The 25,289-nt window shown below is 37.0% G+C and overlaps 1 protein-coding gene across 1 annotated transcript; it reads right to left on the reverse strand.

Moving 5' to 3' along the window:
• Positions 1-3,947: 3,947 nt before the first annotated feature.
• DPAGT1 (UDP-N-acetylglucosamine--dolichyl-phosphate N-acetylglucosaminephosphotransferase) lies at positions 3,948-18,039 on the reverse strand. Its single transcript, XM_051209856.1, has 9 exons — positions 17,526-18,039; positions 17,374-17,488; positions 17,284-17,337; positions 17,030-17,243; positions 15,006-15,152; positions 14,261-14,345; positions 12,959-13,147; positions 8,803-9,184; positions 3,948-5,714 (listed from the first exon to the last, which is right to left on the reverse strand). Exons 1-9 carry the CDS (start codon positions 17,720-17,722, stop codon positions 5,640-5,642), a joined length of 1,458 nt encoding a protein of 485 aa, XP_051075328.1. The 5' UTR covers positions 17,723-18,039; the 3' UTR covers positions 3,948-5,639.
• Between the last annotated feature and the right edge of the window lie 7,250 nt (positions 18,040-25,289).

Raw genomic sequence — 25,289 nt, forward strand, 5'->3', positions numbered from 1 at the left:
CTATGATATAATTTAAATAAAGTAAGAAAATACGTTATTTCAAGATGTGTATTCCATCATGTTTTGAATTTGACTTCCTGCTCAAACATCAGAATACCAGCTACAAAAATATGAATAGTGATAGGCAGTTCTGTTTTGAAAATTGGTTGTCCCTAAAACAGCTGCTTCCCATGTTTAAACTGATCAGTGTTTGTGGATATGATTGCATTGTGCAGAACTCACTATTATTGTGGCCTTGTCAAGATACTATCCACCATAATCAAGGTAGATAATCACAATTTATCCATACAAAGAGGTTATACGGTAACAGTGTCAGTAACTCATGGTGGTAGTTGTAAGTAGTCGCCAGGAAATCCTGGAACTAGGTTTCGTGCAATTTGGCACAGGCGAGCAAGCTCAGTGGTAACGTCTCTGACTTTGAAGCTGCGTAATACACTATCGATTCTACTATAAGGTATCACTCCCTTCAAGATTGCAGGTAGACCTTGCTGACAAATGCAAAATAGCACGAAACCTAGGTCCAGGGTTTCTCGTCAACTACCTCCAACCACCTTACATCTCAAAATAGTGCACATGATGTCCATTCACTTAGACTAGTGGCCATATCACAATAACTAATAGCTTGTTCGTCCTAATTCCATAGACTCTTGGGGTAAAATGCATTTCTTAAACCATCCATGGGCATAATTTAGATCTTTTCAAGTTATTTTGTATTTAACAAGTCTCAATCACCTTTCAGTAAAATGTGGGGTGTATAAATCCGTTTATGTTAACAAAAGCCGATGGAAAGATGGTGCCTATTTTGATGCCTGACAATTTCAATTTTAGTCAATCAGTTATAGAGCGCAACCCATGAAACAAATTTTCGAAATAGCATATTCGAGATGCATGGTTTCACAAAAACCAAATGAGATTTATGTAGAGAAAGTTTCTCATAATTCATGTGATTATTGTATATAACTGGATAAGGTGCATTTCACTAGTTACTACATAGCTTAATCGACACACGGATTCATTTATTTTGTGGATTCTCCTCAGGTGCATACAGCTTAAAACCATAGTATTAATCATTAAAACGAAACAAGTACACATACTTTATATCGGAAACATTTAGAATAAACTGAGTTGAAATGTGAGAATAAAATAATGTACGTAATAATCCCACGAAAATAAGATCACCAGCGTAGAACGAGATATATAACTTTCTTTCTGGATACATTAATTTAGTCTGGATTTTTTTATTGCAATAGCTTCGGCAAAGCGTAATAGTTTGATGTTTATTTATTTGTTGATTATTTTGGAAGATTTCTCAACTTCAGCATCATGTCTATGATGAGCGATTGCACTACTGAAAACCTGTTCGTTCAGTCTCAAATTTATTAAATATGTTCGAAAATGCGGATGCAAACTCGATGTTCTTCCGATGTATGTGCTTTGGTATGTACACGTCAGCTAGTAGACGCAGTTGGGGGTAACATAAGGTGGATATCTGTCCACATTTGACTGCCTCAATGAGGATTTATTTTTGTACAGAGACACCAACATGATCCCTGGATACGTTCTTTTAAGTGTTGCCTTTAATATAAAATCAATCCTTCCAGCTATTTCATCACCTTTGAAGCCAAGTTTTAAGAAGACAGGCTTTTTCTGAACCTTAGTATATTCCACTTCCTTTTTTATAGTATTTGCTTATGGGTTTTTGCGGATAACCGTTCTTAAGTGGGCAACGTTCAACTATGGTTACTTCCCACTAAACTCTAACCTGAGTATAATCTGCTTACACGGTTGAATAGCGTTCTAACCAAAGCTCTTTTGTAGCTTATCGAAAAGAAGTTTTAGAAGTTCAAGTATAGCTCACTCCATGTGTCCATTTGATAAATATATCTTTCTAATTGGCCATTTGAATTACGTATAGTACTAAGATCTAGAAAACGAAATATGACATCATGTTCACATTCCATTGTAAATCCAATGTTAAGAAATGCTCTGTTGAAAAGTTCTAGTATACTAGGGTTATGATGAGAATAATTACATGCAACAAATTTCTCACCCACATACCTGACATACAACGGTATGCACTGATTGTCGATTTCATAAATGTTTGTTCTAGGTTCGACAGTTAGTCAGTCAGTCAGCTACAACGTAGGACCAGGCACATATGTGCATCGGTCAAAGTTGCCATACCTCATTAGCACAACAAAGGGATATCTACTAGGATTGAACCAGCAGACTGCCCATGGCCAGTCCACCAACTTGATGGCACATGATATCATTGATTTGAACATTTTTGTTACACATCAGTAGTAGTTGTTTGAAGTCATCTTTCGGTAAGGAAAGTAGTTCATGTTAACATATAATTTGTATGGTTTCTTGAGGTAAAAAGTGGTGAAATATCAAGTGAAACCATGAATTTACCAAGGATGTTAACATTTTCTAGCATCTGAGTAAATTGAAAGGTGTCTTCCAAATTATGGGTAGTTAACTTCGAGAGAATAGGTTCTAATATGTTCCCTAAACACTTAGCAAGTTTGTGAGGTGGAAAATTTATCATCAGTATGATAGGTCTAACGGAAATATCAGGCTTGTGTAATTTTGGTTGTCCATACAAATAAGGTAATCTGTATACCCGATGTTTCAGGACATTATATGTTTGATTATTAATTAAATTTCTATTCAAAGATCTCTAAACTTGCTTGTGATATGTCTCTCTGTTGCTTCAGACATATCCTTTTTCGATCAGTCAACTAGGATACTAACAGTACCATATAGAATCGTCTTAACTTTGTTAACATAGCTTTCTTCGTCTACCAGAGCTCTTATCATGTTTGAGAATAACGATATTTTCATTATGCATTAAGTTTTTCAAGGTTGTTTGGTGCTCTTTAGATAAAACTTTCAATTGTGGGATTTGACATGTCGTGTATTGTTTAGCAATATCAACGAATCAATTTTTAAGCCAATCTTGTTTTCCTTCATGTTATTTTCACTTCCGACAACTAGTCATAAAAGTTCTCAAACTGGGTTCCTCAGAATATGATATTTAAATCCGAGTGAAAGTGCCTCATTCTCAATTTGACTCAAGTTAATGCTTGACACGTTGCAAACAAATCTCCCAGGATACCTTCAAATAATTGTTCTTTAACAAGGGTTTTCGATAATCTCTTCCCAAAGTTTCTATATACTTTTTTCTGGACTTCTTGAAAGAAATTGATCAGCCTAAGTATACATATGATATTCAGTTCCTCCAAATAAATTTCTGTAATCAGCTTAGAAACCAGATCTTTTATGAGTTGATTTTGCGGTTTGACTACACGTCGAAGAATTTTCAATGGAGGCAATTCACATAGGTGGGTAGTTTTGAGAAACTAACCAGGACAGCAGAAGGAAGTTGAAGACTGTTCAGAAAACCTTGTTCTCTTAACTTCTCTGGCTAATATGCATCGAATTATTATCAGACGATTCAGTGACTTGAATGATTGAGATGAAATCATGAACTCACGCTATTCTGATACAATATTTCTTCTCTCTCTATTCAAATATATAAATGGGGAAAGTTGTACGAAATAAATCGACACCGTTGAGTGATATTCGAGTTATTATGGTCGATTCATTATACTCTGGAGATAAACTAGTCTTTCCCATATTTTACCGACTGTAAATAAATTTTAGATTACAAGCAGCTATTCCTTGTCTAGTGTGACTAATAGTCACCCCTCATTTGAATGGGGATTTTAAATCCATAAATACAATGAAGTAAGAAGAAACTAGTTGGAAGACTATGCATGGTTTTCGTTAAATTATTGCACCAAATGTGTTTTTTATCCATTTGGCTTTTAGTGAATTCAGTGTAAATTTCACTCATTATAAAACTGATTTTTTATTCATCAATTCATTGTAACTCTTTATTCATTATGATATTCAATTAGATTAATTCTGAAATTTGTGTTCAGGCAACAACTGATCAGTTTACTACTGTAACTAATAATCATTGGATCTAGTCGGAATGTAACATGAAATTTTTCTTCGATTTTACTAAAGAAATCTTCATCAGCAGATAGGTTTTGGAGCGGTCGAGGCTAAGAGAAGGAAGTTTTCATATCCTCGTTAGATGTAGTGTCAGTGTTAGCGCTGTTGCAGCTAATCATAACACACAAATCGCCCCATTTCTGTAATCAATACAAAGAGTACTTTGTCAGTATATATTTAAATTGGATCTACCAATCAACATGTTTTGATTCATTTAGGAAGTGTTATATGAGTATTTACTAATTAACCAAACTTCCTAGATCCACTGATGCTTTATGATAATCAGAAATATTTGAATTATAGTATGAACTAAGAATCCCAAAAATAACGTAATCGGATCAAGAAGTACTAGACAACCACAAACGAATGTACTGTATTTAGAATTTGAAATCAAGCATTCAACAAGTATAAAGGTATCATCAGTTCATTCAAACACCACATACTTCCCACCATTGATTAGTTGTTTTAATTAACTCACTAGCCAGTCACTTGCATATGAGCCAGGCTAGACGTATGGGGACTAATGAAACTAGCCGGTTGCCCAAACTGAAGTAGGTGAGACGGGGTTGGGACTTAATGGCTGTAAGATGGACGTATTAGCCACTGAGTTACTGCTACAACTACGTTTCACTACAATAATCATTGGTATTTTTTACAGAAGGATACTTCTTTCATAAGAGACAAGGTGCTTAAGGAATCCTTTCTTAAAGATACCCAAACACTTCATCTTTCGATCTCACTAATAGCTTCCGAGTTATACTTTTTGGATTTAGTTTTTGAGTACAGATGATATTCCTTTTTTTTCGTTACATATTTTTCATCTAATTGATCTCTAAATTCTACGCTAATGTGACAGTTTAAACGGGTTCATATTCATACTAAGAGTAATACGATGTCTAAAACTAACTGACAAACTTATCAAGTTACATTGGTAGAGATTTATTGAAGTAAAACATGCATTTAACTTTCAAACAATTAAGAATGAAATTTTGTCTAAACATATAGTTTATTAATTTTATATTTTAATGACAATACAAATTATGAGTAAAATCCGTTGTATTATTATACGACTAAAGTAATGAACAAATATTCATTTTTCATCATAGATAATAACGATGAAAATATTTCATAACTGATTTATACATTTGAAAAACACATGCAGAAAATAGATTGAATGTACGTTGTTGTTGTTGTATTGTATTGTATTGTATTCAAACAAACACATATATCTATTTAAATATGCATGGAATAGATGATGTAAACAAAATAATGATCATATAGATAGAACCAGTTTGTTGTTGTTGTTGCTGTTTTTTTTAAATGCTATTTTACAAAAAGTGAATTAAATAACGAAATACATCTTCAAAATAATTATAGTGAAAACACATGAACAATTAAATGTACACAAAATGAAAGGATATATATTTCAGAATGACTGATATACAATAGTCAGTCGTGTAAATAATAAATATATATATGCTTCACTCTACTAATGACAATAATAATGATAATGATCATAATAGTAATAGTAATGATTATTATTATGTTTAGATACAACTAAAACATTGCACAAAATAATTCATACAATGTTATGAACAGAATATTCAATGTAATTACTTAGCTGGTACATCATAAAACAACCATGCAAGGGGATAACGAATCATAAATGCGAAACAAGAACAGAGTATCTGATAAAAAAAAAAGAGAGAATATGAATTAATTGATTATTTTCCTTGAAGTGATTTTGGAAGGAACTGAGATAAATTGAATAATTGATACAGAAAACCAGAAACAATTAAATAATAATGCTAGTTAAGTTAGTCAGCTACAACGTAGGATCAGGCACATATGTGCATCGGTTCAAGTTGCCATACCTCATTAGCACAACAAGATGAAGACTGCAAACCCTTAAACTTTACATCACTAAGCCAGCATCCAGTGGTGAATATCAATCAATTTAAAATATTGCACAACCCTTATACATCGTCTGTTATGGATAATTGGCTAACACAATACATAAGGGGTCGTGGATACACAACGCTAAACAGTCCCATAGTAGAATGAAACGGTCGTCTAGTGCTTCCAGGTTTTCGATGATAATCTAGCTAAGATCAATTTGCAATTTCAACTATGAAGATCACATATATTTGTTATGTAACAAAAGGAAATTTGTGGAATGATGGGTGCACTACTATGAATTAAAAAAAAACATTTCTATCCAAAGTGCAACAAATGTGCATTTTGTATAGATTTATGTGTAACATAATAAGAAATCGAAAAGATATCCACTTACAAACTTTCTTAATTAAATATATCTTTAACTAGTTTTATTTTGAGTCATGAACAAGGTTTTGTTCGCATACAATAACTGTAGCTCAAATCAAAAGTTACATTAGTATGTTATCAATAACAGATAAACAGAATTTTTTGTTTCTTAATCTTATGAAACAGTCAATAACAACGTAGAACTTCGTACGCACGTACATCAGTCCGAGCTGCCATACCATATTAGCACACAGATGCAGTTGTCGATTCAAATCCCATATTGGTAGAGGTAGTAAAAGTATAAGCAGTAATCGGAAGGACTAGGGTTTGAAGATTTTACTCAAGGAGTATAATCCAGTGAAATAAATCCGGAAAGAGAAAAAAAGGGACATGAAGAATTCAGAAGATTAGAATTTGGGAGAACACAAAGAGTGGATGCACCTGCGCCATTGCAAACAATTTTGAGCCATGTCATTCAGGGTCTCTAACCATCGGTTGCTATCATCTCGCAGTCCCCAACCAGGTAGTCTACACCTACCAACATGACTCAGATAAACTTGTCAGTGTCTTCATGGACTTGTGCCATGTTTTGTATCTGGCCGCCCCTAGCTTTCTTCCAATCTACTCCTATACCACTGAACATTGCACGTCGAGGCAGTCGGTGGTTGGGCATACGTAACACGTGTCCCAGCCATCTTAAATGAGGAAGTTTCACTAATTTATCAACTGATTTGTCATCCTTACCTAGTACCTGTGTCCTAACAACTGAGTTACTTATCCGGTGGTCCCAGGATATACGAGCAGTGTTACTAAGACACCTATGATCGAATACTAGTAGCCCACGAATATCTTCTACTCTTACCGGCCATGTTTCACTGCCATAAAGTAGGACGGAACGAACTGCTGCTCAGTAAACACGTCCTTTGGTTGATAGACGGATATCTCGCCTACGCCATAAATGACGCAAGTTGGCGAAAGCTAGTCGAGCCTTCTGTATCTGTGCTGAGATTTCGTCACACACCAGACCAAAAAGACTGATGAGACTTCCATGATAAGTGAATCGGTCGACACGCTCAACTACTTCACTCCCCATCATTAGTTCAGATGCCGATGCAATCTTATAACACAGAATAGAACTGTTTACTAAAAAGACACCAGATTATACATAAGTTGCAAAGCATACAGAAAAAATAAAACCTGACAGTCTCTAGTGCGTGAAACTGATTCACACTTTAGAGGGATTATGAAATTTTGATGGGGATTCTAATAAATTATTTCCATTTTAAGGCTGAACACTACTACTAGGAAGCTACTCAACCCTCCTTTCTTTAGGGATTATAATGGTTTTAAAAGTTATAAACAGAAAGAAGGAATATCTAGGACTAGTAATAATGATTGGATATGAAGATACTGGATTGCGTAACAAATTTTGACCATATTACTCGAAAGCTCTTTGTCTTAAACATTAGAAAGCATGTTGATATCAAGCTAGATGTTTAACTGCTATTCGTGAATGACTGACAATACTAGAAACCTTTTTGTGAGGGTTCATCAGCACACATTCCAGTGTAGACAGTTTTGTACAGGAAAGCTATCAGTATGAAATATTATGAAGAAAATCGATATCTACCTGCTGTTTTTTGAAAAGTAATCAACTTTAAGGAGTTATTATTCTTGGGACTATTTACGCTTACAAACGAACCGGAGGGGTCACGTCAACCAAGTTAAATGGTCAGACTAGCAAATGCTCTGGTACGGTCGAGAGTGGAGAGAGTCCGCTCTCCCTCTCCAAATGCTCTCACATGGCCACGCGTATATAGCCTCTGCAAGGGAAGTCCTACTCACTGCCTTCTCGTTGCGCGGGTGTTGTTTACGAAATTGAGAGGACGAAAAGCGAATGTCCAGCACTTTAACCGGGTTAGTGGACATGGAAAGTTCACCTAGAGGAGTTGGAAAACCCTCATTCCAAACCAATGGTGCACATAGGCTCCAGTATCCTGAGGGAACAAATGGCGTATGAACCAATCGTTGGTCACCGGCTACCATAGGACTGCATCTCCTTACGATGCTCCACTGCCTTGTGGATCAGACCTTCAGGTCGAAGGCTCCTGGTGTGGTCCCTTAGGAAAACCACCTGCTTCGGTTCGGGCACCCGGGTAGTATCACAGCCCTCGCACATATCAAATGAGATTTGTGTGGCGCATATGTATTCGGTGCCGCCTTGTACCAATATCTATGTGTTAAAATAAATAAATAATACAGTTATAAACTACCCTATCGTGCCAACAAATGATTAAACAATTTGAAATGAGGTTATAGCGTAAGCCTTACTACTAAAGCTCCACAGAGGAACGCCCTCACTGAAGAAAACGAACTAATAGTATGGAATAAATTTGATGTGGATGCTAATAGGTGATCTAACATATCAATTCTAACCTGTCGGTTATTCAGTAGTTTGGGGCAAAATGACGTTTTAGCTTTCTTAAGGTACAAATTTAATGGGAAACTTACTTGGAGTAGCAAAAGAGTATTGGTGGTTTGTTGTTCATTTCTGGGTCCCAAAACACGTAACATCATATTTATGACAGTAAGGTTGTCTACTTCAACAATCTCTTCAGTAGGTAACTTGGTTTGAGCTGGGCTTCTACTTCTAGCTCTTTGTCTTTCCGATGTTTGTTCTTCATCAGAAGACATATTTTCATGAGATGATTGTGAAACGATCATTCCCGTCGTGGGTGATGTGGAAATATTCGGAATACAATCCGGGCAAAGTTTGCATTCAATTATGCCCACGTACGAAAACACAGTCAAAACAAACTGACCAGGACGTGATAAAGACTTTGGATGAAAACGAACACGACTGGGATGTAATAGACCATCTGCTGGATCGTATCTAGAAGAAATAAATATCAAAACATAGGGTGTCACATCAATATTATATCATGCAAATGCGACTAATATCACCGGAGAACTTAAGAGAGTAACTAAAAATAGGTTTTTTGTTGTGTACTTTTACACCAATGGCTGTAGCTACCGGGTAGATGTTCTTAAACTCATGTTATATATTGTTCTTATCAAACGAAGTGAAATTATCAAGAATATAAGAAGGATACAGCTATAACTGGTTACTCCTACTTTTTAGTGGATAATACTTCAGTTTGAACTACGACTAAGAAATCATATCAACTGGTCTAAATTGTCAGATATGGCATATATATACATGCATATTTAAACAGAACATTACATTATCACTAATCCACAAGAATTTAATCACAAAAAATAGTGCGCAGTCATTTCCCAATGTCATCGGTAAGTGACTGTTCCTCGCTTGACGTGGTTAACTGCACTGGTTACGGCTTCTCATCGAAAGATTACTTATTTATTTATTTGTTATTTATTTGAACACATAAATATTGGTACAAGAATGCGCCACACAAAACAATGAAAATTTAAGGGGAAGGAGAAAAAAAAGAGATTGATGTAAGGTGCTGTAATAATAATAATGGCAAAAATGGCGGAACAGAAAGGTACAATCAGAAGAAATCTTTCAGTTAAGGGAGACACAACCACTGTCAGCTATCCTCCATGCACGACTCTGCACTGTAGTCCGTCGTATGAGTTCCGGATAATATTGACAATCTCAGGAACTCCGTAGTGTCGAAGAAGTTTCCATAATGTCCTCCTATCTACACTGTCAAATGCCTTTTCATAATCAATGAAGTTGATGTATAGTGACGAGTTCCGCTCAACTGATTGTTCGACGATGATCCGTAGTGTTGCAATTTGGTATGTGCACGACCGATCCTTACGGAATCCAGCTTGCTGATCTCGAAGTTGGGCGTCTACTGCATCCTTCATCCGGTTCAGCAACACTCTGTTGAAGACTTTCCCTGGTATTGACAGTAGTGTGATTCCTCTGTAGTTTTCACATTTGCTCAGATCTCCTTTCTTTGGAGTCTTGACGAGGTGTCCTTCTTTCCAGTCCATCGGCACTTGTTCCTTCTCCCAAATCTTTTTGAATAGAAGGTAAAGCATGTTTGTAGTTACTTCGATGTCTGACTTCAGTGCTTCAGCTGGTATGTTGTCGGGTCCCGCTGTTTTCCCGTTCTTGATTTGTCTGACGGCCATTCTGATTTCTTCCTTCGTTGGTGGGTTGACGTCTATGGGAAGATCTGTGTGTGCTGCTTCGATGTCCGGTGGATTTATTGGGGCCGGCCTATTCAGGAGTTCCTCGAAGTACTCTACCCATCTGTTCCGCTGTTGTTGAATTTTAAGGATTGGCTTGCCTTCTTTGTCTTTGACCGGCCTCTCTGGTTTACTGTATTTCCCTGATAGTTTCTTCGTTGTATCGTAAAGCTGTTTCATATTTCGTTCTCTTGCAGCTTTTTCCGCCGTCGTTCCTAGTTCTTCTACGTGTTTCTGTTTGTCGACTTTAATGCTCTTCTCCACTTGCTTGTTTGCTTCTGTGTATTCAGCTTGTGCTTGGACTATCTCTGCTCGTGTTCGGCTGTTGTTTATTGCTGCCTTCTTGTTCTTCCTTTCTTTGACCTTGTCCAGTGTTTCTGTAGAGATCCACTCCTTATCATGGTATTTCTTTAGACCGAGAACCTCTTGACACGTTGAAGTTAATGCTTCCTTGATGCTTTTCCAGTTGTCCTCCATAGTAGTTTCTTCTTCTTTCAGTAGATCTTGTAAGGCTTGGAACCTGTTGTTGAGAGCTATCTTGAATTCATTGAGTCTGTCAGTATCTCGAAGGAAGGCTGTATTGAACCTTTGTAGTGCTGTTTGTCCAGTTCTTCTTTAGCTTCAGTTTTAAATTGGCTACAACTAGATGGTGATCTGAAGCTATGTCAGCACCTCTCCTGGTTCTCACATCTTCCATTGTCCTTCGGAATTTTTTGTTGATGCAAATATGATCTATTTGGTTCTCTGTAGTGTGGTCCGGTGAGATCCATGTAGCCTTGTGTATACGCTTGTGTGGAAATATTGTGCCTCCTATGACCAATTTGTTGAATGCATATAGATTTGCAAATCTTTCTCCATTTTCGTTCCTCTCTCCCAGTCCATGTCGTCCCATAATATCTTCATATCCAGTGTTGTCTATTCCGACTTTGGCATTTAGATCTCCCATCAGAATAGTTAGGTCCTTCCTTGGGCATTTCTCAATGATTGACTGTAGCCGCTCGTAGAACTGATCTTTAATTTCGTCGTTGCTATCATTGGTGGGTGCATAACATTGGATAATATTCATTAAGATCCCCTCCTTCTTTGTTTTGAATGATGCTTTGATGATTCTGGATTCGTGAGATTCCCATCCTACAAGTGCATTTCGTGCTACTTTGGACAGCATTAGAGTGACTCCCTGAGTGTGTGGAGCATTGTCCTCTTCGTGACCGGAGTATAGCAGCATCTCTCCCGTAGCTAGCCTTTTCTGTTCAGCTTGGGTCCAGTGGGTTTCGCTGATTCCCAGTACTGCTAAGTTGTATCTCCTCATTTCCGTTGCTATTTGACTGGTCTTCCCGGTCTCAGACATTGTTTGGACGTTCCATGTACCTATAAAATTTTTTGCTCTGGTTGTTAGAAGGGGCATCGGCCTCGTGGCTTCCGAAGGAATTCGGCTTTCACCATGAAGCGTCATAATTCTTCTAAATGAAGACCTTCTAACTCTCAGGGCAGAGTTAAAATGGTTTGAATTATTTTTTCTGGTAAGCGTTTTTTTAGCGAGTTAGTTTTCTACGGGATGGGGACGCTAACCCCATGCCCAACCCTCCTCCTTTACCCGGGCTTGGGACCGGCAGTAACTCTAGAAGAGCTACAGGCGGAGTTTCATTGAAAGATGGTTACGCAATATCATGAGTTGACTGATGTTAGACACGTACACCATTGGATGCTGGGTCAGTGGCCCAGAGGTTAGGTGTTTGCGCGTCAGGATCATGGAGCACATGTGCACAATTTGTTTTTTAGAATAAGGGTTTACCAACTGTCCTAAGTGGATCCTTCATATCCACCAACTCAGTTAAAGCACCGGACACTCGCTTTTCGTTCTCTCAATTTCGTACACAACAACCCCGCGGTGAGAGGGCAGTAAGTAGGACTTCCTTGTGAGTGGCCATGTTAGAGCATTTCGAGAGTGAGAGCTAATTCTCCCCACCCTCGGCCGTATCAGGGCATTTGTGGGAAGTGTTACAGCAACAATTGAAAATAAACCTTGAATTTCTTTCAACCATTCACTAGCAGATAATAAAATGCTGCGACAGATATGATTTATGCGGCTATCAGAGTTATAATCCAGGGGATTTTATTCATGTCAGTCAGTCATTAAGACCTAATGATACGGACTAAATTTGCAACAGTCCAAGTTGCAATGCTAGATCAGTAAACATCTACACAAACAGAAAGGATCCTGTTAAGCTGACAGAACTAAATGACATCGAAACGATATTATAGGAGCTACAAGGATAGGATGTCAAAATATGAAGAACATTTGAAATTGATTTCAAAACAAGATGCTGATAACAAGCTCCAAAGAAGTTATATCAAGTGAATTGTAATGACCTGACTAGATAATACGAAATCTTACAGTGTTAATAAAATAAGGACGTATTTAAAATAACTGTAAGACAACAACTATAATTTTCTACAAACGCTTGTAATATAAGATACTTACCGAGGCAATCGATGTCGTGGGCAGGGAATCAAACCAAACAGCTGAGGAGTGCTATACAGAAAGTTGACAATTTGTGGTAGAAAGAATAGTAACAATGTTTTGCTGAAATGACCCAAAATACCGACTACAGCGAAAGTCATGCCTGCAAAATAACAGAATGTATCGCCCACGAAAACCTTCGCCGGATATCTTTTGAAAAAGATGGGGAAATATTATTAGACTATTCTTAATATATTAAATGTAAATTATTTATCTGAAGAATGAAAAGAATGACAAAATGGTTGCTTTATAAATTTAAATGAAATGACAGAGATGCAGCAGATAAGTTGCTTTGATCTAGTGGTTATATTGGGATTTATTAGCAATATACGGGTTAAATATAGCCAAAACACCGAATATGGTCTACATCGATATGGGTTTATTTGCTTTTCATACTACGAGGACTGGTCTTTTTTCAAATCTCCAGCACTTACATAGCAACCTAGACAAACTTTCCTACTGTTTCCAGCGACTTATGACACAGAGTAGTTATAAGCACAGATACCTGTCAGTTTGCAGAAATGCCTAACATACAGATTGTGCGATTTATGTACAACTGTGAATGACGGTAGATTACGAAATGGCTAATCCATGTAGCGATTTTGCAGCCGCAAAATGAGAAGATATTATTCACATATTCACTATTCAAAAATCTTTTTCTGGGTAACAAGTGTACATCAGCTCCACACGTTTTTCAAAGCTACTTCCAAAAGGTCATTGTTAAAAGTAAAGAGGACTGTAGAGAATAAGTAACTTTCGCTAAACACACTGTTGGTTTAGGAATGGTCTTAGTTTGGTTAAAAAAACTGTAACTTTTAAATAGATTGGTGAATTAATCTTTAGACTACATTGAGTCCTTCACTAAGTCACACAAACAACCGGATGGTGCATTGAACAAATGTAACTGACCAAGTCAATCGAATTTGGGGAACAAAAGGAGGAAATAAGCGTAGATTGCACGAATTATATCAAAGATATATTTGCAAATCTTGAATATTTCATTATCTACAATTTATGTCCCATTTCCGACGAATATTTCATTGTTTATTTCAATACAGTTTCGTTTTAACGATTTCCCGTTGCATACTGTTAAGAAGTACGGCAACTAGTATTGATGCACTTTATGTAAAGTTATATGCTGACTAGTTAGTTAAAATGAATTGAACGATATCCATCATACTTTCATGGGAGTAGAAACTAAGTGGACTAAAATACATATTACTGTACAATGCTTTATAAACAGCAATAAAACAGAAAACTCACCGGTTTACGCGATACAGAGACCAACACACAGACAAAAATGGGATCAGAAAGTAGAGTGAAAAAAGATGAACACGCCAGTGATAACCTGAAATGTTGGATGGATTACAAACGATACAAATAAGAAAGCAAAGTAAAAGGGTCTGGGCATTGTCATTTTATACTTACTGTGAAGAAATGATGTAATTAACGTAGTTTTATTTATTTGTTTAGATATCCTCATGTTTTACGTTTAGAAAAGTTCCTCTGTTGTCAGCGAAAGCATTTGTAAATTATGAGCATGGGAGTGATCGAACAGACTTGTTGAGAGATTAAGACTTACTTAAGCCCTTATTTAGACCTTGGGATTAAAAAAGCCTTTGTATGGCCTATTTATTTTTTTATGCAAGTAAAAAGTTATCATTTAATGGAAAGTAGTTCAGACAGTTTACTCCTAATTATTATACACAATTGTATTATAGTCTTTAAGTATCAATTTAATCATACGTTAACGTATAACGTAGCTGATATAGTGGACACTTGTAAGTTAGGTTGATGTACAACTAACGTGAAAGGTAATATATGACTACCTTAGCAAGTAGACTGAGATCTAAATAACTGGTAAATGTCCAGTTCCAAGACCACAGACTACAAACCTATGGATTGAAAACTTCAAATAATATTAAATAACTGTTGCTCTTAGTTGAATATCTCCTGAAAAAACTACAAGGAATAAACAAAGTCTTAAAAAAACATTTTAATAACTTACTAGAAAGTTCGATCAGATTGAATAAAATTAGAGAAGCACCAATCACAATTGCCTGACCAACTTCAAGACCATTTACTCCCGCATAGATGTTTATAGAATTAGTACAGAATACAGTCAGCAAACCCATATATATGTAATATAAAATACCTAGGTAATTTGAAATAAATTATCAAACATACTAGATTTTAGCGATGATCAGTAGTGAAAATGACGGGCATATACACTTTGGTGAATGGCTGAACAAGTTAAAGTAAATGAAGAACGAAGGGATAATTTTCAAGAAATTATTTAAATGTGAATCTGATTATACAGAAATAGACCCGCTTTAGTAATTTCGAGCGTATTCGATGCTGGATAGGGAAAATGTCAATGACATCTTGAAATTAGATTCTATCAAGCAATATGATACTTTTATAACAACTAGTGGCAACTAGACGGCAGTGAGCTCCTATCGGAAGAGCAACTGAGATCTGAGATGAGTTCTGGGGACTGATCACTTATGATTCTTAAGATGCTAAGTTCATTATGGGATAAAAGAATAAGGGACACAATTTTTTTATACTTTTGAAATAGGCTAAAAGATGGAAAAGCCATATCGAGTAGAATACTAAGGATTGAGTTTATGCCTGATATTTTTTCTAGCTGGTTCAGAACAGTTCAGAGGATATAGCAAGTAAACCACACAACCACAGTGCAAAGGTTGTCTCTTCGAGTAACCAACTTACAGAACCAACCACTAGTGTCTGAACCCTTAAATTGTTTACTTGAACAAAAAATGGACACCCAAAGCTAACATTAAGACTATTTTCTATGAAAGACCTTTGAGCAACGCTAAAATGACCTTAGAATGTCCGCTTACTTACTGAGGTTAAATGAAGGTTATATATTAGTGTGGGGAATTTGAATTAGGATTTACAGCTGAACATTTTTTATTATTTATTTTAACACATAGATATTGGTACAAGGCGGCACCGAATACATATGCGCCACACAAATCTCATTTGATATGTGCGAGGGCTGTGATACTACCCGGGTGCCCAAATCGAAGCAGGTGGTTTTCCTAAGGGACCACACCCGGAGCCTTCGACCTGAAGGTCTGATCCACAAGGCAGTGGAGCATCGTAAGGAGATGCAGTCCTATGGTAGCCGGTGACCAACGATTGGTTCATATACCATTTGTTCCTTCAGGAATCTGGAGCCCATGTGCACCACTGGTTTGGAATGAGGGTCTTCCAACTCCCCTAGATGGACTCTCCATGTCCACTAACCCGGTTAAAGTGCTGGACATTCGCTTTTCGTCCTCTCAATTTCGTAAACAACACCCGTGCTACAAGAAGGCAGTGAGCAGGACTTCCCTTGCAGAGGCTATATACGCGTGGCCATGTGAGAGCATTTGGAGAGGGAGAGCGGCTTCTCCTCACTCTCGACCGTACTAGGGCGTTTGGAGGCAAGACCACCATGGAAAACCTGGAAGCACTGGACGGCCGTTTCGTCCTATTGTGGGACTCCCCAGAATTGCACATCCACGACCCCGCCTCGCGGGATTCGAACCCAGGACCTATGTCTCACGCCAGGCGCTTAAACAACTAGATTACTGAGTCTTACAGTTGAACGTTAGGGTTAGGAATCAGATCAATGTTTTCATCACAAACTGACATCGGCCATTAAGCCGAAATGGTATTTGGCCAAATGAGTGAATGGATTTCGCGCCAAAATCTAAGACCTGCTATCTTAAATTTGACCGGTTCGTCTATAAATTATAGTCTCGCCAAGCTTACCGTAAAAGAACGAACTTTTAAACCAAAAGTTCGAACACACTTCTAGGGATAAAGTTTTCGAAGCGCAGTGTATACAGTTGACAAACTAGAATTTTCAGGGATTAAGCATGACATTAAAAAAAACATGACTGAAATTCAACAAATAGTAACCGGATTAAATGTGCTTACGCCAAAACAATTTATAAAGCAAAAGAATGTAGCACTTAGAATACTGATACTTCATATGCTAATGGAATCTAAACGTACCAATATCTACGCTACTACCTAAAGCATTTCTCAGCATAACTGGGACAGCTATGCTTGTGGTCCCCTCATTGGCTAGATAAACCATCAGTAAGGGTAAGCCTGCAACAAATGGAAAACCAATTTTATGTCTCCAAGGTAGGTTGAGGGCGTCGTCGGCGAATCCCAAGAAAAGCATGCAGCATATGGACAATAAACCAGCAAGAAATTGAATGAACTATGAGTGAATATGGAAAATCATGGTAATTTTGTCATACCTGGCTTTTAAAGATAATTTCCTGTTCCCCGCTGATTTTGTTTGTCGGGCACACCTGTCACAGGTAGGGTTAGTCAAAAAATGTTTTTACTTCTAGTGATTGCGCATCAGCTTTGCCAACGAGATATCTCCAAAAGGGAACAGGAATGAACAGAAACATGATGGATAGAAAAACAACACCACATATTACACCCTGGGCTTCAGGTCTTAGAGAAAACTGAAAAGAATTTAAAAACAACATACAGTGTTGGTTTAGACGGTTTATTCATGTCGACACCAGCGAACCCAGCACGAAGAAACTCCCCTTTATACTTTTTGAAAAGCTTCAGCACGTACTTTGCACCAAATATAGACATACAGACGAGAACGAGGAGCTCGAAAAAATGACGATAGGTACTTAACAAGTGCCCTTCGTTTGTAGATGCACATGTAGACTCCATAACGGTGTACCAACACCGAACACTCGTGTGATTATGACGAAATCGACCTTCAGACTTAATTATCCCGCGTCATATAAGCAGAACTGATACTAGTAGTTTTAAATATCTATGAACGCTCAAATAGTCCAAATGGTCCTAGACGGAATTGAAAAACCTTCCACTGAATGGGCTTACGCACATAGTAGCAGTGGATCACCAACGCCTTCACGTAGGAGCCTGTGTATATTTTAATAAACAAATGAGAAATATTGGTAAATTATGGTAAAATACTGTCCTGAGTCCCTTAGAACTTGTCACACTTCTTCTTAGAAGACTCCTAGGAAGTGACTCGAACGAGCTCAGCCAGCAGAGAATACCAGAAGTTGACTACTCATAGCGATAAATAAATCCCCAAAATATATAGCTCTGTAAGTTTTCGACATTGGATGCTGACCAGATTAGTTTTAGTGGACCCACCTAGCTGAAGGCGCTCGGTCATGCATCCACACCAGATCACATGTAGGAACGCCGTGCTCAACATATACTGCGATCGCTAGCCAGACTAGATCAGACAATTTCGATATATTGGCAATCGTCAAATATATCTTCCGATCTCCTCGATTATGTCTTTTGATTTCTCTTGGTGGGTACGCTTCATATTAGAAGGTGTTACTAGTAAAAGCGTTACCAAACACTGAATACCTATGCTATCTTCAGCTTGGTTTATTGCTTCTCACTGATGATGTGACACTCTAGAAAGAAGTTTGCAATCAAGATGATAAGCGGACATTTCAGAAAGGTTTGCCTGGACTTCAACAACGGACTAAACTTTACTTATTTATTGATTGACTAGTGCTGAAGTCTATCTTCCCTCACTGCTTTGTGCATTGGTTTCTTGCGTGTTTGAAATGGCTATACATATTGTTGTCACTAGTCGTTTCTCATTACGCCCGTAATGCCTTTTGCATCTTAGCATTGTTAGAAAGCGATTCCCCATGATTGTATGTTGCTTGTAATTTCTGAGGACCGTTTGTGGGAAAGATTGATTTGTTGCTCACAAGATTATGCCCAGTAAATAATCCCAGTGAGCGTCCACGTCAAGAGGAGGGTAAACTTTCTGGTCTAAACGTGACGGAGTTTGACTGTTTCTCTAACGAGTTATTAACTTCATATTTTTGAATGATCTCAAACCGTCAATGATGTTGAAGAAAAAAGCCTCAGTAAACTATACATCCTCAATGTACATGAGCTCAGAGAAATGGAATTTAGGGAGATTGGAGTGCATCCGAGACTAATAGGACAGGATATTTCCTCTAGCATACGATTGTCTTACTCATTGTCAAAAGTGGGCTTCTTGAAGATGACACCTCGAGTTATCAATCTCACTGAGCGCGATACAGATTCATCAAATTTTAAAGGCACTTGAGTGTGCACTTGACGTACTGCCAATTAAGGCCATGGATGTAGGGCTGCTCCGCCTCCCAATTCTTGTTTTTTATCGTTGCGAAACAAAGACATGCCGAGTGTCGGTTCGTAATTCAGGAAGATGTCCACGTTTAAGATTTTCTTATCAGATGTGTATGATTAACAGTACTTTGTTCATGCAACTCACTCATTTTGTTTAGTCAACTCGTAGTGTTCGCATATAGGCAGTGAGTGCCTTCTATCAGAAACGTGTGAGCTTCTACGTCCTGTTTGTCTGAATGAGTTTTGTGTGGACGAACAATCAACCTACTTACACAGGATTTTCCGAATTGGTAGTCTCTGTCCCCTCTATTTTTTTGTTCTTGAAATTCACAGGTGGAATAGTCAGATTTAATTTGCCTTTGTGCTTAATCCTCGCATCATGTGGCCTGTATGAATGTATGTAAATTCCAGTTCGTATATGAGTAAATCTCCCTGTAACCAAACTTCCTGCCTGGTAGCAATAAATATACGTTTCTCCATGGATTCAGACAAAATCCTGCAAATCACTGAGCTGTATGCTTGACAAGCTTCATTACAAAATTCTTCGAAAAAATGTTCATGAAAAGCATTGTGATCATCTTTCAAGACCTGAAGCATGATAAACACCTATCAACATAACTTTAATCTAGTTTCATTCTACATGATAAGGTTTGTTCCAACAAGAGAGAGCAGGATAAAGTCGTCAGGTGGCTAGACACCGGCGTAGATAATATACATCGGCTCAATCACGCATTCGACGAGATTTCCTATCATGTCTTTTCCATTTTAACTGGGGAGCCAAGGGACGTCCGGACAACTGGATAGATTAGTTAATTACATTCTTGTTGCCCTCTGACTGAATAAATTCTAAATAATCGCTATGGCGACCAGAAATTGCTGGGTAACCGTATGACTTGGCACTAGATTTGTCGAAGAAACCAATATATTGGAATTATCGAGCCTCGATAAATTGTAATGAGTTTCCTATTGTTGACGTCTATTAACTACCTTTAGCGTTGGCTTCGGTCTGTGATCATACATCAATAGGAACAAACTGCAAGTGTATACACGGAGGGATTTTCAAACACAAAACATTCAAAATGGATCTCAAACCCTCTCATTCTTTAATTACTCCGCAAACATTCTAATGGGGGAAATTATTGCACCTGCTTTATTACATTTTATCGCATCCATAGCTCAACACTTTATCGATGTCAAAAAGATATAATTTTATTTATTTCGATTTGCAAAGTATAACAAAACAACTGAACTGCATGCATGCCACAAACCGCTGTTTATTAGAGGACTCAGGTTTCTTAGAAAATACAGAGGATTGTAACTTGATATGTTCCGAATCGGCGTAGCTTGCAATACAACGACGGTCATTGGAAGTTAGACCCGTTTACACTATCTTACCGTAAATCAAGAAACGACCTGTTTATCGTGCCTTGAGTAATAAGAGATGAATTTCGGATGGACTCTGCGTTCTCTTAACTGCATCGCAACGATTTCAAGGACATAACAGTCAAGTTTAGATGCAAGAATGTTCTTTGGGTCAAGGAGTCTCCATCGTTATCCATTGTTATCTGAATAACCTTGATTACGCATTGGCCTGAGACGACGTAATAAAGTAGTGGAGTTCCTGATGTCTTGATGAATCATTTTACGAAATTTTCCTCATCTACCGAATTCGAAGTTTGCATACTTAACATAGTCTAGCAGTAGTTCTTTGAGAGTTGCATAAAGAATCGAAATATGTCTTTCTGGCAAAGCCAGAGTTTTTAATAAGCTGCGTGCTTCTTTTTCGATGAGTGTCAGGAAATGAGCCACAATATTAACATCCTCAACATCTTCCTTGATCATACGCCATATTTCGAACCTTTCCATTCAATCCTCAAAAGCATCAATATCTAAATGCTAGCCCAATCATTCCATCACAGGTTCCACCGCGGCGCCAATGTGATAATTAGGAATATTTGAATTATAGTACAAACTAGGAATCCCAGAAATAACACATTTCAACCAAGCAGTATTAGATGAGCACGAACGAATGTACTGTATTTGGAATTCGACATCAAGCATTCAACAAGTACAAAGGAATCATTATTTCATACAAACACCGCACAGACGTCAAGTACAAAGAAATCATTAGTTCATACAAACACTACAGATAATTGGATTTAATAGACAAAACTGGACTGGGATAGTAACAGTATTTGATAAACACAAGATTTAAGAAAGGTTAAATTATGAGCCAAGCTAAATCAGATATTGTATTTAAAGTGTGTGTACGGATTGGACATATCTTTATTCATTAAACCAATATCTTATGTTGTTTGCACAGGTGTCAACCTGTAGATCATCATACTTCATGTACTTAAAGGAGCAGTGAGTTTTTCTTAAAGTTAGCGCCAACAACTTAACAAGCTTCGTATTCCAGACAACAGCTTTTCCTTATGACATAATTATTTTCAAGGTCCTCGATCGTAAAAGTTGTTCTTCATCACTTGTCGAACTGTATTGGATCCCAGATCATTAAATCTGTAGAATTATGGTCTACTATGATATTAGTACTGCTCTTATAATAGACCTAATCCTAAATTTGTAGATTTGTCATGATATAACTGCCTAATCTATAAGATCTTACGTGGAAGTCACACCATCGACTACACCAACTCACTGTATCGTATCAATTACCAATACATGATGTAGAACAAGGTTAGGCTAGAGAAGGAACAATATATTTAATATGAATAGAAGATATAAGGTAACATTCAGATGGACCACGCCTGCATGGTCGAGCCATGCCATCCGATCAACTCCAATTCATTCAATTCATTCTCGCGCCTTCTCCATCGTTAGGTATTTATCCGCGTTAAATATTGAATATCTATTTTTTGAGTAGTCTCGTGTTTAGCTTTGTGGATTGTGCGGTTATTGTTCAATGCCACTACACTACTCTCCCACCAAAATCAACGTGATGTTGGTTCGATACCGAATCGGATGGGATCGTCGTGCGCCGAAGGTTACCAAGACTAGGAAGAATCCCCCAGGTAATGATAAGCTGAAAGATAAATCAAAAAGAAAGTGGCAGCATCTGGTCGGGAAATACATGTAATAATTTTTAAAAAATCTGCCTTCATGCTTAACACGCTTAAAATGAAAATTTGGGTGAAGATTATTTGAGCTATAAAAAATGGGGTTACAATAATAATAATAATAATAAAACGATGCGTGTTAATAGCCGTTGGTTAATAACTTAACGTATAGGTAGTAAGTATTTTGTGTTTAGAAATATTAAAGCAATGAATATTGTAGAAATGTTAATATTGGTACTAGATTTGGTTTAAATTATGAAACCAATTAACAATTATGCCGGTAACACGTCCATATGTGATTTCCAATTGCATCTGTATTAGTAGGCTAACTGAAAGAACAAAAGTATTACCATGGAAAAGAATTCCAACTAGTGTTCCAGTTAGTTTGATACGGTTTATTTAGTTACGGGGAGATTTTCTCAACCTCGTTTTTACTTGACCGTGATAGAATTTATTAATACTACTAATACACATGAATGGTTAGTAAAACAAAATTTCAATACATGAGTGATACTTATATGAGTTTTAGACAGATAGCTAAGAACAAATCGTTAAACATGAGTGTATTCGTAAGAGACATGCTCTAGACTCAATGTTCTGATCTGCGGCAGACTATTTATTTATATTTATACTTGCTGGCTGATTGGGCATACAAGTTAGTTGCAAGTATGCAGTTTATCATAAGGCGGAATACGATTTAATTGAGATATAGTGGTTATACGTTATTGAAATCAGTTAGGCCTATGTGTCATATTACTAGGTGATGTGGTGCTGCAGGATGTATTCGGCTAAATAAGCTTTTACAAAATGATTAACAATGAGAGATGCTCATGTGATTATCAGGAAGAACACAAGTTGTAACCAAGGAGAGTACACTCCCAACTCACGTCTATGATAATGGCTTGAACCTTAGTCAGTGTTGGGGTAAATTCGACATTGATGTTTTCAGTTTGCAGGAGATTTGCTCGACTGCTTATATTGATTATTTGCATGCATTATTGTGTCGCTAAACCTCCAACTAGACTGACAAGGTTTTGAGATATTTGCTGAATGAGCAACAGATAGAGAAACATACTGTAATCATCTGTAGTGAATGGAGATAAAAGAAAAACAACACTGGTGATAATTTTAAGTCGATTTGCTGACCGGTTATGTTAATAGTTTCATTAATTTTATCAATCATATTACGTGATTGTCAAGTCATGACAATGTTTTATGACGATATCCTGAAGCTACTATGTTTAACTAGTTATAGTGTTGATTGAGGATTAGCCAGTGGAAAAATAGGTATTGTTGCTTTAGGTGATTCAAAATTATCAGAAATTTGTAACGTTACATAATCTGAGGCGCCTAATTATATTATAAATTTCAATTTAGAAATATTCGTTTAGTGTTAATTTTAGTAGGCTGAGTTTTGACTTTAAACGTCTGTTTAGCAAACAGCTACCTGAGGATTTAGTTACTTTACTAGTGTAGTTGATAGTACCTAAATTTTTAATCTTATTATCTAAACTATGTTCGCATTTTAGGCTGCTAATATGATAAACCAATCCATAAACCCCAAATACGACTAGCAACAACGACTATGATGGGTTTATTGATAAATGTTAAAGGCGATTCAGATGATTTCTAAATTCAAATGATATGAAGATATAGTAAAACGTATGTATGGGCCAGGTTAACATGCAGGTTGTTGACGTATATGACAATTTGAAAATAATGAACATGATCAGAAAGATAATTTTAAAGTTAAGACTGCTTATGAAACTTCAGGCAAGAATATGACGCGTTATAAACAATCCGCAAGAAGTTAATGCATTTAGCCTAGGGACACTTACAAATATATGGCAAAAGCAACTAGAAAACATATACATGTTAAGTACAAAAAGTCATTAAGTAAAATAGTTGAACTCGCCTGGGTTATTTTTGAAAATTAGATTACTCAGTGGACGACATATATAACGCCATTCGTGAGTAGTAATGCTCCAAAAGCATCCAGAATAAAACATGCAGTATGGCAATGACTTCCAGGGTGCTTGATGCTGTCGAAGTTTTTGGGACTCACTCTGATCAGAACAACTGAATGAATCCAGATAATTGTGTGTGCCATTGAATGAGCCGTCTAAAATGAACTTATGATTGCAGGAAACTTATAGCTGGAACTCACCGTATTTTTTTGGAGAAGTGTCACCCTTGTTGTTTGGCAATGGAACTCGAGAATATGAAATTAGGCAGGCAGTGGTCGGAAGAAAAGATATTACAAGATAGTGCATAGTTTATAAACAGGATGAGGTGTTAAGTGAAGGAACACTGAGAACTAGATCGAGATAACTATTTAGTCCTTGATTGCATTGTTAGTTAGTGTATATTTACACTATTTACAGGTCATATTTGCTAGAGCTTGATGTTTAAACAAGACTATGTCGCTGAAGCATGTAAATGCTATTAAAGCTTGTTAACGTACCATCAAAACTAATTACTTAATATAGGCGACCAGTTTTTATTACCGCTTGAGCTAGTATGTCATGAGAGCTAATCAATATAACCTTATGATAATACTTGTGAGCATTAATCACAGGACTATTAGAATACTGCGTTAACATAAATATAAAATCGATCGAGAAAGTTGAAGTGGAAATAAGGATTATTTGTAATAGGTTGCATTTCTTTAGTCGGGCTTACCAATGTAGAACTATGGTCTACTATGATATTAGTACTGCTCTAATAATAGACCTAATCCTAAAATTGTAGCTTTGTCATGATATAACTGCCTAATCTATAAGATCTTACGTGGAAGTCACACCATCGACTACACCAACTCACTGTATCGTATCAATTACCAATACATGATGTAGAACAAGGTTAGGCTAGAGAAGGAACAATATATTTAATATGAATAGAAGATATAAGGTAACATTCAGATGGACCACGCCTGCATGGTCGAGCCATGCCATCCGATCAACTCCAATTCATTCAATTCATTCTCGCGCCTTCTCCATCGTTAGGTATTTATCCGCGTTAAATATTGAATATCTATTTTTTGA

Source organism: Schistosoma haematobium, chromosome 1 (assembly GCF_000699445.3).
Source record: "Schistosoma haematobium chromosome 1, whole genome shotgun sequence".
NCBI classification, from domain to species: domain Eukaryota; kingdom Metazoa; phylum Platyhelminthes; class Trematoda; order Strigeidida; family Schistosomatidae; genus Schistosoma; species Schistosoma haematobium.

What these genes read in the sequence shown, in the direction of transcription:
- DPAGT1 (XM_051209856.1), bottom strand. Translation starts at nt 17,722, where the DNA reads ATGGAGTCTACATGTGCATCTACAAACGAAGGGCACTTGTTAAGTACC. An exon ending in CTGATGCGCAATCACTAGAA is followed by an intron (nt 17,338 to 17,373) that starts GTAAAAACATTT and finishes TACCTGTGACAG; the next exon opens with GTGTGCCCGACAAACAAAAT. An exon ending in AAATTATCTTTAAAAGCCAG is followed by an intron (nt 17,244 to 17,283) that starts GTATGACAAAAT and finishes ATTCACTCATAG; the next exon opens with TTCATTCAATTTCTTGCTGG.